The 14944-nt window shown below is 47.1% G+C and overlaps 1 protein-coding gene across 12 annotated transcripts in view; it reads left to right on the top strand.

Moving 5' to 3' along the window:
* The window catches only part of RIN2 (Ras and Rab interactor 2), a 248557-nt gene extending 234364 nt beyond the window's left edge, over nt 1-14193 (top strand). For all 12 annotated transcript variants that reach the window (XM_066234871.1, XM_066234873.1, XM_066234872.1 and 9 more), the window contains 4 exons: nt 1609-1914; nt 4339-4470; nt 9613-9776; nt 12501-14193. In XM_066234871.1, the coding sequence (XP_066090968.1) occupies nt 1609-1914; nt 4339-4470; nt 9613-9776; nt 12501-12824 (926 nt within the window). In that variant the 3' untranslated portion in view covers nt 12825-14193. The remainder of the gene's footprint in view (nt 1-1608; nt 1915-4338; nt 4471-9612; nt 9777-12500) is intronic.
* The last annotated feature ends 751 nt before the right edge of the window (nt 14194-14944 follow it).

Here is a 14944-nt window from a genome sequence, read left to right as displayed (position 1 = left end):
AGAAATCTCCTGGTTAGGATATGGAGGGAGAAATGGGAAGGGGAAGCATGTCATTGTGGGGTCGACATAACTCTTGGAATCCTTTAACTTTGGGTTGTGAGAAAAATTGTTTTCACTGTTTGTGTGTCTAGCTTAGAGTTCTTTTGATCCCCAACCTTCTAATAATAGGTGGTAATTTGGATTCAGTGTGATCTGACCCAGGGTCAGGAATTCCAAAGCCCAGAGAGGTAACTCAGCTATTCTCAGTCTTATAAGTATATGGATTCATGTACTTCCAAAATGAAGTCGCATTACAGTGTCAGATACTCGATGAGGTTACTACCCAAGCGGCTTTGATGAGAACATGCAAACATTGGAGATGGAAGAGCTGATGTTGAAAGAGCAGATAGCTTATCATTATAGAAATGGTCTTCCATCTGGGTCCCCACCTCTGGTCCTGCTCATTTTCTATCAGCCAAGAAAGCCACCCCACTGGGCGACCACTCACAGAAAGAGGGAGAAACAATGCCTCCCACACCAAAAGAACATTCAAAAATGTTACTTTTTATTTTGAAATCATTTCAGACTTACCGAAAAGTTACAAAAATAGTACTAAGAAATCATGTCTGCCCTTTGCCCAGATTCCCCAAATGTTAGAACTTTGTCATATTTGTACCAATCCCCTTCCTCTTTCTGTTTATATACCCCACCACATGCACCTCACACACCCACACACACGCACCCCCACACACACCATTCCCAGCACACACCTCACACACAGGCACCCAAGCACACACACACACATGCACCCGCACACACACCATTCCCAACACACACCCCACACACAGGCACCCAAGCACACACACACACATGCACCCACACACACACCATTCCCAACACACACCCCACACACACGCACCCAAGCGCGCACACACACACATGCACCCCCACATACCCTTCTCTTTTCTGAACCTTTGAGAATTGCTGCAGACATTGTGTCCATACCCTAAGTGTGTATTTCCTAAAAACAGAAATATTGTTGCAGAACCACAGTGAAATTACCACTCATTCAGTATTAACACTGTTACCCAATCTGCAGACTTAATTCAAATCTCATCTAATGTCCCAAAGATGTCCTTCATAGCAAATGAAATAAAGAATTATATTTTTGGTCCAGTCTCTAATCTAAGATAACGTGTATTTAGTTGAATTTATTTCCTCAGAAAATATTTTAAGGGATCTTGAACCCTTGCTTATTAGAAAATCCTTCTGTAAAAGTAACATTTGTTTACCTGTCAACCTGATGATCAGTGGAAGAACTAGGTAAGAAGAATGGCTTCTAAAAATATTTGCCTGTGCTTATGGAGGAGGGGGCATAAAAGTAGTTAAAACGAATATATTTACTTGTATTAATTCTATGCAAGCAAAATTAAGAAGATTTTTTTTTGTCCTGCCCTTAAGAGGTTGGAGAGTGACAGTGCTGCTAAGTTTTTTGGCGAGTGGGGTGAAGTCATAACTTGTTCACCTTCTAACCAGTGTGTAGAGTTGCAGATGTCCATTGTGAGAAGGCAGACCTGCGTTTCTTCTTTCTTCAGACAATGGTCACAGTAGCTGCACTTTCTTTGGCAGATGTGGTGTTGGAAAAAGCCATGCATAAGTGCATCTTGAAGCCCCTGAAGAAGCACGTGGAGGCCATGCTGAAGGACTTCCACATGGCCGACGGCTCATGGAAACAACTCAAGGAGAACCTGCAGCTCGTGCGGCAGAGGAATCCACAGGAGCTGGGGGTCTTTGCCCCCACCCCTGATTTTGTGGATGTGGAGAAAATTAAAGTCAAATTCATCACTATGCAGAAGATGTACTCACCAGAAAAGAAAGTCATGCTGCTGTTGAGGGTCTGCAAGCTTATTTATACTGTCATGGAGAACAACTCAGGTGAGCCGCCATTCCCACCAGAGCAGGGATGTGGCCAGTGGCCAGACCAGTCACGAGTCAGGCCTTCTGATTCCCAGTTTCTCTTCCTTTCAATCTCTTGTTTTCACCAAGCTGCTCACAAAACTGCAAGTGTTACGTTAGTGTCTGGCAAATTAGTCGCAAGCAACAGATTAGTAGCATCAACAAAGTAATCAGATGAGTGCAACAGGATTTTTGCGATGCCAGTTTATTGAAGATTGTAGTACAGAGCAGTGAATACATGTCCAGTCTCTGCAGGCTGAGTTTAAATCCTAGCTCTGCAAATGGATTCATTCATTAACTCTGGGACTTTGGCCACTTTACTTTACCTTCTAAGAGGCAGATATGACCCTTCTCTTCATGAGGTGGGCATGAGGTGGGATGAGGCTGGCATAGCCCAAACATAATGGAAATGTTGATTATAATCATTGCTACATTTTGGCCAGTGATGGCTTGTGTCAGTGATCTATAGCATTTGTCAGTCACTTGGAGCATTCAGTAAACAATGCAGTTTCATTATAGCCATTTCATGGGCTCTTCCTCCTTTTCCATAAGCTGAAGCAATGTAACTGGAAGTCACAAAAGAGTTACAAAGTTGGGAAGTAAACCCAGGATTTCCCCTGTGCTGCTGTTTCTAGATCATAACCCTGTCTCATGGGTAACCATAAGCCCTGCGTTGTTCCGGGTCTGCAGGGAGCCTGTTGTAATTCCGTGGATGGCCGCCACCTTTCCTCTGAGTGAAACTGCTTCATGGAGGAGGAACAGAGAGAAAACACAAGCCCTATTAACCACTCAAGTAGAAATGTGTGCGCATTTAAATTGTTGAGGAAAGACATTAATACATGAGGTCCTTTTTTTTTTTAAGATTTTTATTTATTGATTTTACAAAGAGAGGAGTGAGAGGGGCAGGGAGTGAAAAGTACCAACTCATAGCTGCTTCCTGGATTGCTTGTCGTATGTGCCTTGACCAGGCAAGCTCAGGGCTTCGACCTGGCGACCTCAGCATTCCAGGTCAATGCTTTATCCACTGTGGCACCACAGGTCAGACAATGCATGAGCTCTTAGGCTAGCAGTGATAGCATATGAACATCACCTCTTAAATTTGCCAGCATATTTTACTTATAGAAAATATATGGTGGCCCTGGCTGGTTGGCTCAGCGGTAGAGCGTCGGCCTGGCGTGCGGGGGACCCGGGTTCGATTCCTGGCCAGGGCACATAGGAGAAGCGCTCATTTGCTTCTCCACCCCCCCCCCTTCCTCTCTGTCTCTCTCTTCCCCTCCCGCAGCCGAGGCTCCATTGGAGCAAAGATGGCCCGGGCTCTGGGGATGGCTCCTTGGCCTCTGCCCCAGGCGCTAGAGTGGCTCTGGTCGCGGCAGAGCGATGCCCCGGAGGGGCAGAGCATCGCCCCTGGTGGGCAGAGCATCGCCCCTGATGGGTGTGCCGGGTGGATCCCGGTCGGGTGCATGCGGGAGTCTGTCTGACTGTCTCTCCCCGTTTCCAGCTTCAGAAAAATACAAAAATAAATAAATAAATAAATAAATAAATAAATAAATAAATAAATAGAAAATATATGGTTATAGTTCCTGAAATATTTTATATAAAAGATCCCAGAAAACATCTGCACAGGATTATATTCTTCCAAAGCACAGTTTCTCTACCTCAGCACTACTGACATCCTCACCAGACGATTCTTTGTGGTGAGGGCTGTCCACTTCCTATAGGAAGTTCACCAGCATCCTGGATGCCGCTGCACCCCACCCTCCAGTCCCAACAATAAAAATACCTCTAAACAATGCCAGTTTCTCCTGGGGAACAAAATCGCCCTCACTGAGAATCACCACTGTAATGAAAAATAGCAATAAAGACTAAAATATTTTTGCCACACATTAATCACGTTTATCTACTCAACATATGCTGAATTACCAGATTTTAATAAATTAACTGTGCAGAGAGCAGAGAGCAACCTTCATTCCTGGCTTGCGTTTGGTCTTGTCATTATGTTTGTGATTGACTTGAACAGACAGCAGTAGAAAACAAGACACAAAGGGTTAACATAATAAGTAGATACTTTGTAAATTGGTTTGTAATATTGCTTGCTGAAAGCTAAACTTTTTAAAAATACTGTGTCCTATTGTATAACATGTAACTCATGTCAATAGGGAGAAAAATGGTTCCTGTGTTCATTGACTCCTAGATGCTCATTTTGAAATTGAGTTAGGGCTGGTCTGAGCCATGAGCAGCTGGGAAGGTGGTGGGCTGCACCGGATTCCAGAAACGCCCACCTCTGCTTATAAATAGCACAGTTTCCCCAGGATGACTCCTCTTCATCTAATAAAAGCAGCAAGTAGGATATGAAAGATACGTTGGTAAAAATACTCCTGTCTTCCCCTTTGCTCCTAACCCCAGGGAGGATGTATGGCGCTGACGACTTTCTCCCAGTCCTGACCTATGTCCTCGCGCAGTGTGACATGCTGGAGCTGGACACGGAGATCGAGTACATGATGGAGCTCCTAGACCCTTCGCTGCTGCACGGAGAAGGTAACGTGCCTTCGGAGAGGTGGGAGGGCGGCTGCTCTGGGGAGGTTGTGTTCTTTGTTGTTGAGATGAAGCTCACACAACAAAATCCACCATTTTGAAGTGACTGACTCAGTGGCATTTAGTACAACTCAGCGTTACGCAATCCACCAACTGTGACTAGCTCCAAAAATATACCCTGAAATAAAAACCCGTCTCGATGAAAAACAAACAAACCAAAAAAAACCCATCAGTTAAGCAGTTACATGGGAGCCTTTTTGGAAATCTTAAAGGTTAAGTCAAGTTTTAATTTAAAAGAATGTGCTGATATTTTTTTCTAACTACAAAAGTAATACATATTATTTTTAGGAAATTTGGAAATGTAACCCTACCATAATTATACTTCACTGAGATTAGTTAATTTCAGTGAAAAATATTGTTCAATAGAATAAATGCTATTTTGAAAAAGATAAAAAAGTTTTTAAGAGGAAGTTGTAAAACTTCTGTTAGTGAATATCCCCACTGTCAAAAAAATGTCCTGTTGTTATACCAGCGAAACGGACGAAGGCCCATCTTTTGTTTTCATTATTTAAAAAAGATTTTGTTTTCAAGATCGAAACTGCAGTCATTTCCTTTTTTAATTAAAACAACAAAACAGAACAGTATCTGTTCATTGCTCAACTGAAAATACCGCAGAGTAAGATCTGGGCGATTTGTTTTCAATTAACCGTGGCAGCTCAGTTTCCTCCTCGTGTCTGCCTGACCCCATGTCTTAGCAGAAATCCCTCCTCCTTACACATTGGTTAGGTGTTCTATCATGGAAATAATTGGGGTGTTTGTCGTCTTGATCACAGCCTTGAAAAGCAGAAATAACTGGGACTCCTCTGTGAGCTGGTCTCTTCAAAGGAGAACGAGCTCGGCCTGTGCATTGTGGGTCCTCTTAGTCCATTTCCGTGCATCCCTGGAGGAGCCTGGACGGACCCTGATTGCTGAGTTGTTGCGTAGACTTTCCTTTTTCTTTTCTCCAGGGAGGTTGAGCTTTGGGCCTCAGTAAAAAGATCCAGGAGTGTTTTTGGATTCCCCAAGGAATACATCAGAACCAGGAGTGTTTTAGGATTCCCCGAGGAATGCATCATACTTGGATTTTCCCTGAAGGGGGCCTTCTGTGGATTGTTACCCAGAACCTGTTCCTTGGTCCCCTAGTGCTTGAGTTCCTTATCAGGTCTGCCCTCCTCCTCAGAGCCCATAGGTACATCTTCCCACCTCTCTAGGGTTAATGCTGACTGAGGGTTAGTGAGGAATATCCTGTCACCTTGCCACCCTACCCCAGACAGATGTGAATGGGCCTCTTTATTCCTTTACCCTCTTGCCTGTTCACCATCCCCCATGTTATTTACACCCTCAGCCGCCAAGGCCCTGCCTGGAGCTCTCCCTACGGGCTCTGCCCTGGATTTGACAGGAGGGCAAAGCATGTGGCTTTGTCCAGCGACCAAGAGAAGCATACAGGCCATCATTACAAATTGCATCATTTTTATAGTTTTGTATGCGTCCAGGTTGGGTGGGTTTTTTGTCTTTTTTTTTTTTTTTAAGTTTCAATCATGTTTATTTTAGTGAAAAGTATATCCAATTCTTGGCACTTAAGGGAAAGGGCATGCCAGTGTCACTCAGAAAATTACCATTCTGTTGCTGACGATGTGTACTTAGGACAAACATATGCATACATCTTGTAGCCCGAGGATCTAGACAGCCACTTCCTGCCACCATTCCCAGCGTTTTCCCAGAGGAGGAAGCTGCCCTGTACTCTGTGTTGCTGTCCTTGCCTCCAGGAGTCACACATGAGAGCAACACAGAGACCCAGCTAGTGAACATATAGGGCAGCCTGTGGGCTCATGCTTCAACTAGAGCCTGCTTCCACTTAACTGTGTCTCGAGCTTCCTGGCCGCCTTCCCCCGGAGAGCAGGGTGGCCCAGCCGCATTGGCCGGGGCTCCAGGCCAGGCCTGCGCTTCAGTGAACTGAAGCTTGCTGAGCAGGGAGTCGCGCCCCGACTCAGCCTCTGCGGCCTGCCCACGACCCGCTGTCTGCAGGGCAGCAGCCCACATCTTTTTCTGCTATTTAAGCAGGTAATTTCATTTATGGAAAAGGCATCACGAACCCCTTTTAAGTGCACAGCTCTTGTGGTAGGGTTATAGTTCTGCTGAAAAATGAGCCTTCCTCCAACTGCATCCACATGTTCCTAAGTGCATCAGTTCTTTTTTTTTTTCTTTTCTTTTCTTTTTTCTTTTTTCTTTTTTTTTTTTTTTTTGTATTTTTCTGAAGTTGGAAACGGGTGAAGCAGTCAGACAGACTCCCTCATGAGCCCAACTGGGATCCACCCGGCACGCCCACCAGGGGGCTCTGCTCTGCCCATCTGGGGCATTGCTCTGTTGCAACCAGAGCCATTCTAGCACCTGAGGCAGAGGCCACAGAGCCATCCCCAGCACCCGGGCCAACTTTGCTCCAATGGAGCCTTGGCTGTGGGAGAGGAAGAGAGAGACAGAAAGGAAGGAGAGGGGGAAGGGTGGAGAAGCAGATGGGTGCTTCTCCTGTGTGCCCTGGCCGGGGATCTAACCCGGGACTCCCGCATGCCAGGCTGATGCTCTACCACTGAGCCAACCGGCCAGGGCCCTAAGTGCGTCAGTTCTGCGCTTCCAGCATTGTGAGTTTTCTCCTCAGCGGCCTGAACAGATCAGAGCCATGCAGTCTGACATGTAAGGTCCAAAGGAAACCCCCTCCCTCCCCATGTCGACTCTAGCAGTCCCTTCAAGTCTCAACTCTAATTCTAATTGAATATTTAAGTCGATACTGATTTCTCCTGAAATTCTGTAGCCCTGTCCGGTTGGCTCAGCAGTAGAGTGTTGGCCTGGCGTCTGGATGTCCCAGGTTCAATTCTTGGTCAGGGCACACAGGAGAAGTGACCATCTGCTTCTCCACCCCTCCTACCCCCCCTTCACTCTTTTTTTCTCTCTCTTCTTCTCCTGCAGCCATGGCTTGAATGATTCAAGCAAGTTGGCCACAGGTGCTGAGTATGGCTCCATGGCTTCGCGTCAGGCACTAAAATAACTTGGTTATTGAGCAATGGAGAAGTGGCCCCAGATGGGCAGAGCTTTGCCTCTGTAAGGGGCTTGCTGGGGGGATCCTCGTCAAGGCACATGTGGGAGTCTATCTCTCTGTACCCCCGCCCTCCTCTCCTCTCATTTAATTTAAAAAAAGAAAAGAAATTCTGTGTAGCATTTCACATTCAATCATGTGCTGCTTTGTTCACTGGGGCAAATATTTAGTAGAATTCAGCTACTCACAGCTCTGTGCTAGCGTGTGGCGCTGCCCTAAGGAACTTACCCCCAGCTGGTGGGGCCTAAACTATTCAAATAACTAAATCAGAAGCCGGACATGTGACATGGGCGTGGGAAGCAGCCTGGAGGATGCTGCCATAAAAAATAGCCCCCAGAGCTCTGTCAGTAACCCAAAAAGCACGGAGGTATTTCTTCCTCCAGGTACATGCCCACTCTGAGTCACAGGGGCTCTGCTCACTTCTGAGGTGGCGGGCCAATTGCCATTTTGACTGTTGTCACTTGTTGAACACAGAGTTGTTGGGGGCCTTGTATTAGCAGCTGAATACTTTGGCCATGAAAATGGTACTTCTGGCCCTGGCCGGTTGGCTCAGCGGTAGAACGTCGGCCTGGTGTGCGGGGGACCCAGGTTCGATTCCCGGCCAGGGCACACAGGAGAAGCGCCCATTTGCTTCTCCACCCCCCACCCCCTCCTTCCTCTCTGTCTCTCTCTTCCCCTCCCGCAGCCAAGGCTCCGTTGGAGCAAAGATGGCCCGGGCGCTGGGGTGGCTCCTTGGCCTCTGCCCCAGGCGCTAGAGTGGCTCTGGTTGCCGCAGAGCGACGCCCCGGAGGGGCAGAGCATCGCCCCCTGGTGGGCAGAGCGTAGCCCCTGGTGGGCGTGCCGGGTGGATCCCGGTCGGGCGCATGCGGGAGTCTGTCTGACTGTCTCTCCCCGTTTCCAGCTTCAGAAGAAGAAAAAAAAAAAAAAAAGAAAGAAAATGGTACTTCTGCACAAAACTGATTTAACCACAACTAATTCTGGTCCCTGCACCAATAAACAACCAGTGTCTGTTTTCTTCAATACATATATAACCTTCTGTAGAGGAGGGACTCAGACTCTACTTCTTACAAACCTACCTCGCTCTGTGCCTGTCTTGGGCTCATGGTAGAGATGCAATAGTACTTTGACAAAGAAGGTCTCTCACTGTAAAATGTGGGTGCCCGATTAGGGAATCTGTGATAAACATTTGGGGCGCCTCTTAGCGGTTCTACAAAGCAATGCTTGCAAGTTCCTCAGAAGGCTCCAAATTTTCGTTGAGGACAAAACTGCGAACACATTTCTTTGTATCTCAGGGCACTGTAGTTTCTTAACACTCCCCAAGCATAAGAAATCATTCCTAAATGCGCCATCCAAGGGACATTCCTTGCTTTTCCTTGTAAATTACTGTTTCCTACAGGTGCCACCTTAGCGCCGAGGTACGGGCAGGGAAGGCAATCAGGAGGAAGATGTCATTGCAAATACACTTATACTGTGTGCAGTTCTTTCAAAGCCTATCCTTTACTTAAAATTTTAAAAATATTAACTCCAAAAAAAAAAAAAAAAGAAAGAGACTCCAAAGAAAGAATTGGCAGGAGATAAGCAGGCTCCTGTTCTAAAATAACTGAGTCTGGGCTCGGAGCTGTGACCTCGCCTCCCTCACATGCCTCCCCACCTCTGACGAGCCTCAGTGAAAAGGCCTGACCTTTTTGGCAAAACATTTTCACAATCGCACTTAATTTAGAAATTCTTGGATGTCTCGCCCCTTGGAGTGAGAACCCCATCAGTGAAAACGGGGCGCTGCCAGGCAGGTTCCGCCGGTGTCCCTGTCCCCGCACAGGCCTCGGTTGCCTACGTCCATGGGAGTGAGTGCATAGTGGTCAGAGCGGGCGTTAAGGTGTGCTCCTGGGGGTGTGCTCCTGTGGTCCCTCAGGAGAGGCGAGTGGACGAGGTGGGGGGAATACAGGCACAGCCTCTGCACGTTCCCTCTCTCACCACCAGACCCTGAAGCCCATGGAAACTCATCTCTCTGTCCTTTCTAGGAGGCTATTACTTGACAAGCGCCTATGGGGCACTGTCTCTGATAAAGAATTTCCAAGAAGAGCAAGCTGCAAGACTGCTCAGCTCCGAGACCAGAGACACCCTGAGGCAGTGGCACAAAAGGAGAACCACCAACCGAACCATCCCCTCCGTGGATGACTTTCAGGTGCGTGGCCGGCGATGGTGGGGGGGGGGGGCGGTGGGCAGGCGCACTGCTTCCCTTGTCCCTCATGAAGGCTGGCTCACAGGGCGCACACAGCTCAGGGCTCTGGGGTCCCCCCTGTGTCACATCATCAGGCGGAAGAGATATTTTCAGCCACCCTCTGACCTTGATGTTTCACTTCTCTGTTTCGCTTATACTGAAAAAGAGATATATGGGTTTAGCCCAAGTCTTCTTGCTCTTAATAAAGCAAAGTCAAATTAAGGCAGGATTTCTCCCAGAATGTTTAGCATGGATGCTGAGCACTAGGCAGACAGGAAGCCAAGGAGGACGTTCCTGGCAGAGATGGTGGGTGGGGGTTTTTTTGCATCTGAAGACCGGGTGGAAATAGCAGTGTTAGACTCTGCAGTTGCCTGGTCTGTCTGACCAGAGGGAAAGGTGCACTCGCATTTTCCCTTCTCCCCTTCCTTCTTCTCTACCTATCCCCTCAAAACAGAGGACCCCAGAATCTCACTAGTAGCGGACAGGTCCTGCCTGGGTCCCCATCTGTAATTTTCCATGATGATAAGCTGGTGCCAAGAATGTGAAATTCCCAAAGAGCTTGTTTCTTAGAGAGGAGAGACAGGTTAGGGCTATAGAAATCCGTAGCCAGCACAACCCTGGATTTGCTCATAGTCTGTGAAATTATGAGTAAGTATGCAAATGTCTTTGAATCGTATTTTGAAAACTTGAAATCAAATTCTAATGCCTGATGGCGTTTTGTTCTCTGCATCGTGCGGTGAGTATTGAAGCAAGACAGATTTGTCCACGTCCATCCTCAGATTCACTTTCCTTGCCTTTCTGCCTCTCGATCCTCTGAACATACTCAAAGGTACATGCGGTTCCGCCAGCCCTTCATGGAAAGGCAAGATGATCAGCTTCTTCTCTAAGTGGGCAGTATTTTCACAGATTCCTTCCCGGTACATAGATCAGAAAAGCAAGCTTGCCTACTGTGTGCTTGCCTGCCCCCTTGGGCTGTTGAAAGGCTGTCCACGTGTTAAGTGATTTTGCACACGCAGGTCCTTGGGGTTCTGTGGAGGGGACTCTTTAGGCTGTGTGCCCTCTGGAGGATAGGAACAGAAGAAATGAGAAACATTCATTCTTCCATCTCCCTGCCTGACACCCGCCCCTTCCTCTTGTGCCCCTCCACGTGGAGCTGCTAACCTAGAGACCTCCAGAGGCCACAGTGCCCCCTTCCTTCCTCACACTCCTCCCCACTGGCCCCTTTCACCCAGGAGATGCACACCTCAGAATGTAACCCAAGAAGGGAATTTTCAGCACTCAGTTTGGGTGTAAAAACACTCAGACCGAAAGCTCCACTTGGAACTTCTAAATCATGGGTCACAGCTGCACACACAAGTGTCCGCACATTGGAGAGGCAGCACCCCCAGTGGTGAAGATGCTGGAGTGCTGACTCTGCCACTCCTCACTGTGTGACCTTGGACAAGTTGCTCAGTCTCTCTGTGCCTCAAGTTCTTCACTGGTCAAATGTAAAAAATGTAGACTTCTTTCACAGAGTTCTCTTCAGAAGTCGATGAGTAAATGGACATCAAGTGTTGGGGGGTTGAGATGGGAGAGAAGGGCGGGTAAAGTGGAACATGTGAACTTGCTGAGGTGCTCTAATCAAGCACGGCAGAGCTACCTTAGCCACGCAGAGCACACTGGCCTCCCCTCTGACAAGCTTGCCCTGCCAGCATCCCAGGAAACCCTCACGGTGACCCTGTGGGGCCCTGGATAGGGATCACCACTTCCCTTCACTCCTGAGTGGGGTTGCCGGACTTGAAAGAGGAAAATGTTCTGTCTGAAAAATCAAATGTGTTCTCTGTTTTGTCTGCTAACCCCTCTCCCAAAGAGGAGGAAATTGATGTTACTGAGGGTCACAAAATCTCAGAGAGCCTGGTGTGAGCATAGGATCTTTATGACTCATCTGGGCTTGCGTCCGTGGGATCGAGGCTGTGTGGCATTCCGTGACAGCACACACCTGGTGCTAGCCACAGCGTCATGCCTGCAAACATCTCCTGGTATGTCCCTGCAGTACCACTTTGCACGTAACCAGCTCCATCACCAAGCCTCTCAGAAGAATCAACATTTCCTTCCTGCTGACTTATTCTATATTGCACTCAGAGATACTTGTGTTAGGTTGAACCACATGAAATTGCGATGCAGGGAGGTGAAAAACGGTCACACATTGTCAGTATCTTCTGGTCCAACCTAACATTCCTGCCCTTGCTCAGGCTTCATGAAGAGTAGTCCAGAGAGAGTCCAGTCTGTGCTCTGCATATTTCACGTCCCTTCCTGCTGACTCCCGCTTCCGGCTCTTCTGCTTCATTTGTTTTCCAAGCTAGGAATCGACCCAGCTCGGATCTGGGTCACACTCTTCACCAGGGATTTCTTAACCAGGGTTTATGAAGGACACTTCCGAACAGCGGAGTGAACTTCCTGCTCCTTATATTCGGAACTAAAATTCTGCCACTGTGTCCATAGAGCTGTTCTCACCACTGTCCATAGTTAGCTCAGCCTCCTTCCTGGCACATGGCGCCTTGCGTCCTGACAGGACGCATCCCGAGGAGCCAGAGCCTGGAGTGGCACGCAGGTTCGGCTCCTCCTTGCCTCTCAGGTGCTCACTTATTGCTGCTCTGCCTCAGTTCCTTCTTCTCACTGGGCCCCCAACATGTCTCTTTCCTCCTGCAGAATTACCTTCGAGTTGCGTTCCAGGAGGTCGGCAGTGGCTGCACGGGAAAGACCCTCCTCGTGAGACCGTACGTCACCACCGAGGATGTGTGTCAGCTCTGCGCCGAGAAGTTTAAGGTGGGGGACCCCGAGGAGTACAGCCTCTTCCTCTTTGTTGACGAGACGTGGCAGCAGCTGGCAGAGGACACGTACCCTCAAAAAATCAAGGCTGAGCTGCACAGCCGCCCGCAACCCCACATCTTCCACTTCGTCTACAAGCGCATCAAGAACGATCCTTACGGCATCATTTTCCAGAATGGGGAAGAAGACCTCACCGCCTCCTAGAAGACACCTAGGACTATCCAGTGGTGCATTCAAAGGAAAGTGAGGAACCTAGCCTCCGGCTTCCATGTTCTTGTGCTTGAAAAGCAGTCACCTCCTTGGAGACCTCTCGGCTCAGTGACTAAGCCATCCACAGGCCGACTGGGCCAAGCGCGTCTTCACCCACATTGCCCCGGCAAGGCAGCTGAGGCTCATGAAACAGTAGGGTTCCCCTCAGAGATGGAGAATTGCATTTGATGGGCCAAGTGTCCTAAGATTGTTTGCTACTCATCCGCAGCCAGGTTCCGGGTAGGCTCACCTCTGGCCACGTTTAAGGTACAAGGCTGCTCTCTTGAATGCAACAGCAGGTGTTTGACAAGACCAGCCGACGCCGGCGTCAGGTTCAGTTCTGTGGGTGGCCTCATCCTTTCACTTTCGTCTTTTCTTTCTGTCTCTCCTTTTTTTTTTTTTTTTTTTTACAAAGAGCCTTTGTGTTTTTATATATTTCATAGAAATTTTTATGGCAGTTGCAGGTAAACTGTCAGGATTGGTTTTTAAAATATTTTTGTAATTTTAAAATATTCTATAATTATGCATGTGATTTTAACATTTAATATTCAAAAAAAAAAATCTCTTGCTGGATTTGAGAGTATTGTGTTTTAGAAGTCTCTCTTCTCTAACTGGATGCTTCAGCAACTTTGTGGGGAGAGACTGCTATATTTCTTAAAGTGATGTATTACTGACACTGGCCACAGAATGCCTTTGGAAATCTGATGTACTGTTACCCTGTTCACGCTCAGAGATGTTGTGCTGTTCCGTGTCTTAACCAAGTGATGCTGAGGATCAGGAGAGAAATGAATGTAGAGAGAGATTGAGAGAGAAATGCAGACTCTAACAGAGGACGGAGGAGTTAGTCTGCTGGTTCAGGCTCCTCGAAGGAAGTGGGCAAAGGAGATAGAAGGAACCATCTATGCTGAGAATACTGTCAATATGCTGAGATTTGGCAAAATTTTTTCATGTTATTTGCTTTTGGAAACAATTCTGAAAGTCCCACAATGCACCAAAAAGGCCATCTGCATTTTAAGAATGTGTGGTGAAGTAAATTTTCTGTTTTGTGAAACCTGGTTGGAGGGGCACAAAGTGTGAGGGCCTTATATCAATGTAACACAGGTAGTTGCAAAAACGTGTTATTGTGCTGTGTAAAGATGCGTAGTCATCAAACGTGGTTGGCTTCATACCTTGTTCCTTTGTTAGCTTTTGTGATACATCCAGAACCCTCAGCACATACTGTGTTGTACTTCCTTGTGTAAATGATTTTTTAAATGGAATTTTGCACATAAAACATTGTAATACTGTACGATAATCATGTGTGAAAATAATTTTTTGAAATATTCTCTGGTTGTCTTTTTTTTTTTGAGAAGCAGAATACAATTGTGCGCCACATGTGATGTAAATCTGAAACCCAGGCCAGTCTTTGTGGTCAGATAATCCATAGAGAGGAAACAGAAAAGCTTACTTTTCCTCAGTAGCCCATGTACAGATAGACAAAAATCAAGAAGCCAAAGGAAGAACGTTCTAACCTGAAAGGATTTCCAGGGTTACCTGGAAATTATCTAGATGGTAATTGGCTGAGTTAGACCTACAGAAAAATCACAGTTAATCAAAGGGCCCTGCAGACCACCCACCCATTCTTTCAAAATCTCTGAAATGCCCAGGCTGAGGCTTCAGAGCTCTTTCAAAACCAGCCGACAGAGGCTCTGTCAGCTCTGGTGCTATATTCCTGGCGCTCGCAGCCCTGCCTGGAAGTTAGCAAGTGCTTGATAAGTCCTTGTGTCTGAACAAACTTTCTAACCCAGTAACGGATACTTCAAGATCAGGAAGATGTCTAACAGGCAGCCTAATTTTTGTATTTACAATAAATTCAAAATGACAGTCAACCCATACAGTTGTCCTCCCCACTCTCCAAATTAAAGTCATCATGCTGTTGTTATCCTTAGAAATCAGTTTTCTGCTGATGTAAAGCAAGTCACAACATCTGAATGGGAGGCAGCCTCAGCAGCCTTTAGTGAGATGACAGTGAGAGCAAAATAGGAAAAGTTAGTGCGAGCAAAAGAAAACATCACGAGACAACTTCTGGTTTTGTC

The sequence above is a fragment of the Saccopteryx bilineata genome, chromosome 6 (genome assembly GCF_036850765.1).
Source record: "Saccopteryx bilineata isolate mSacBil1 chromosome 6, mSacBil1_pri_phased_curated, whole genome shotgun sequence".
Taxonomy (NCBI): domain Eukaryota; kingdom Metazoa; phylum Chordata; class Mammalia; order Chiroptera; family Emballonuridae; genus Saccopteryx; species Saccopteryx bilineata.
The sequence above is the reverse complement of the archived record's forward strand: the minus strand, read 5'-3'. Positions and strand labels throughout refer to the sequence as shown.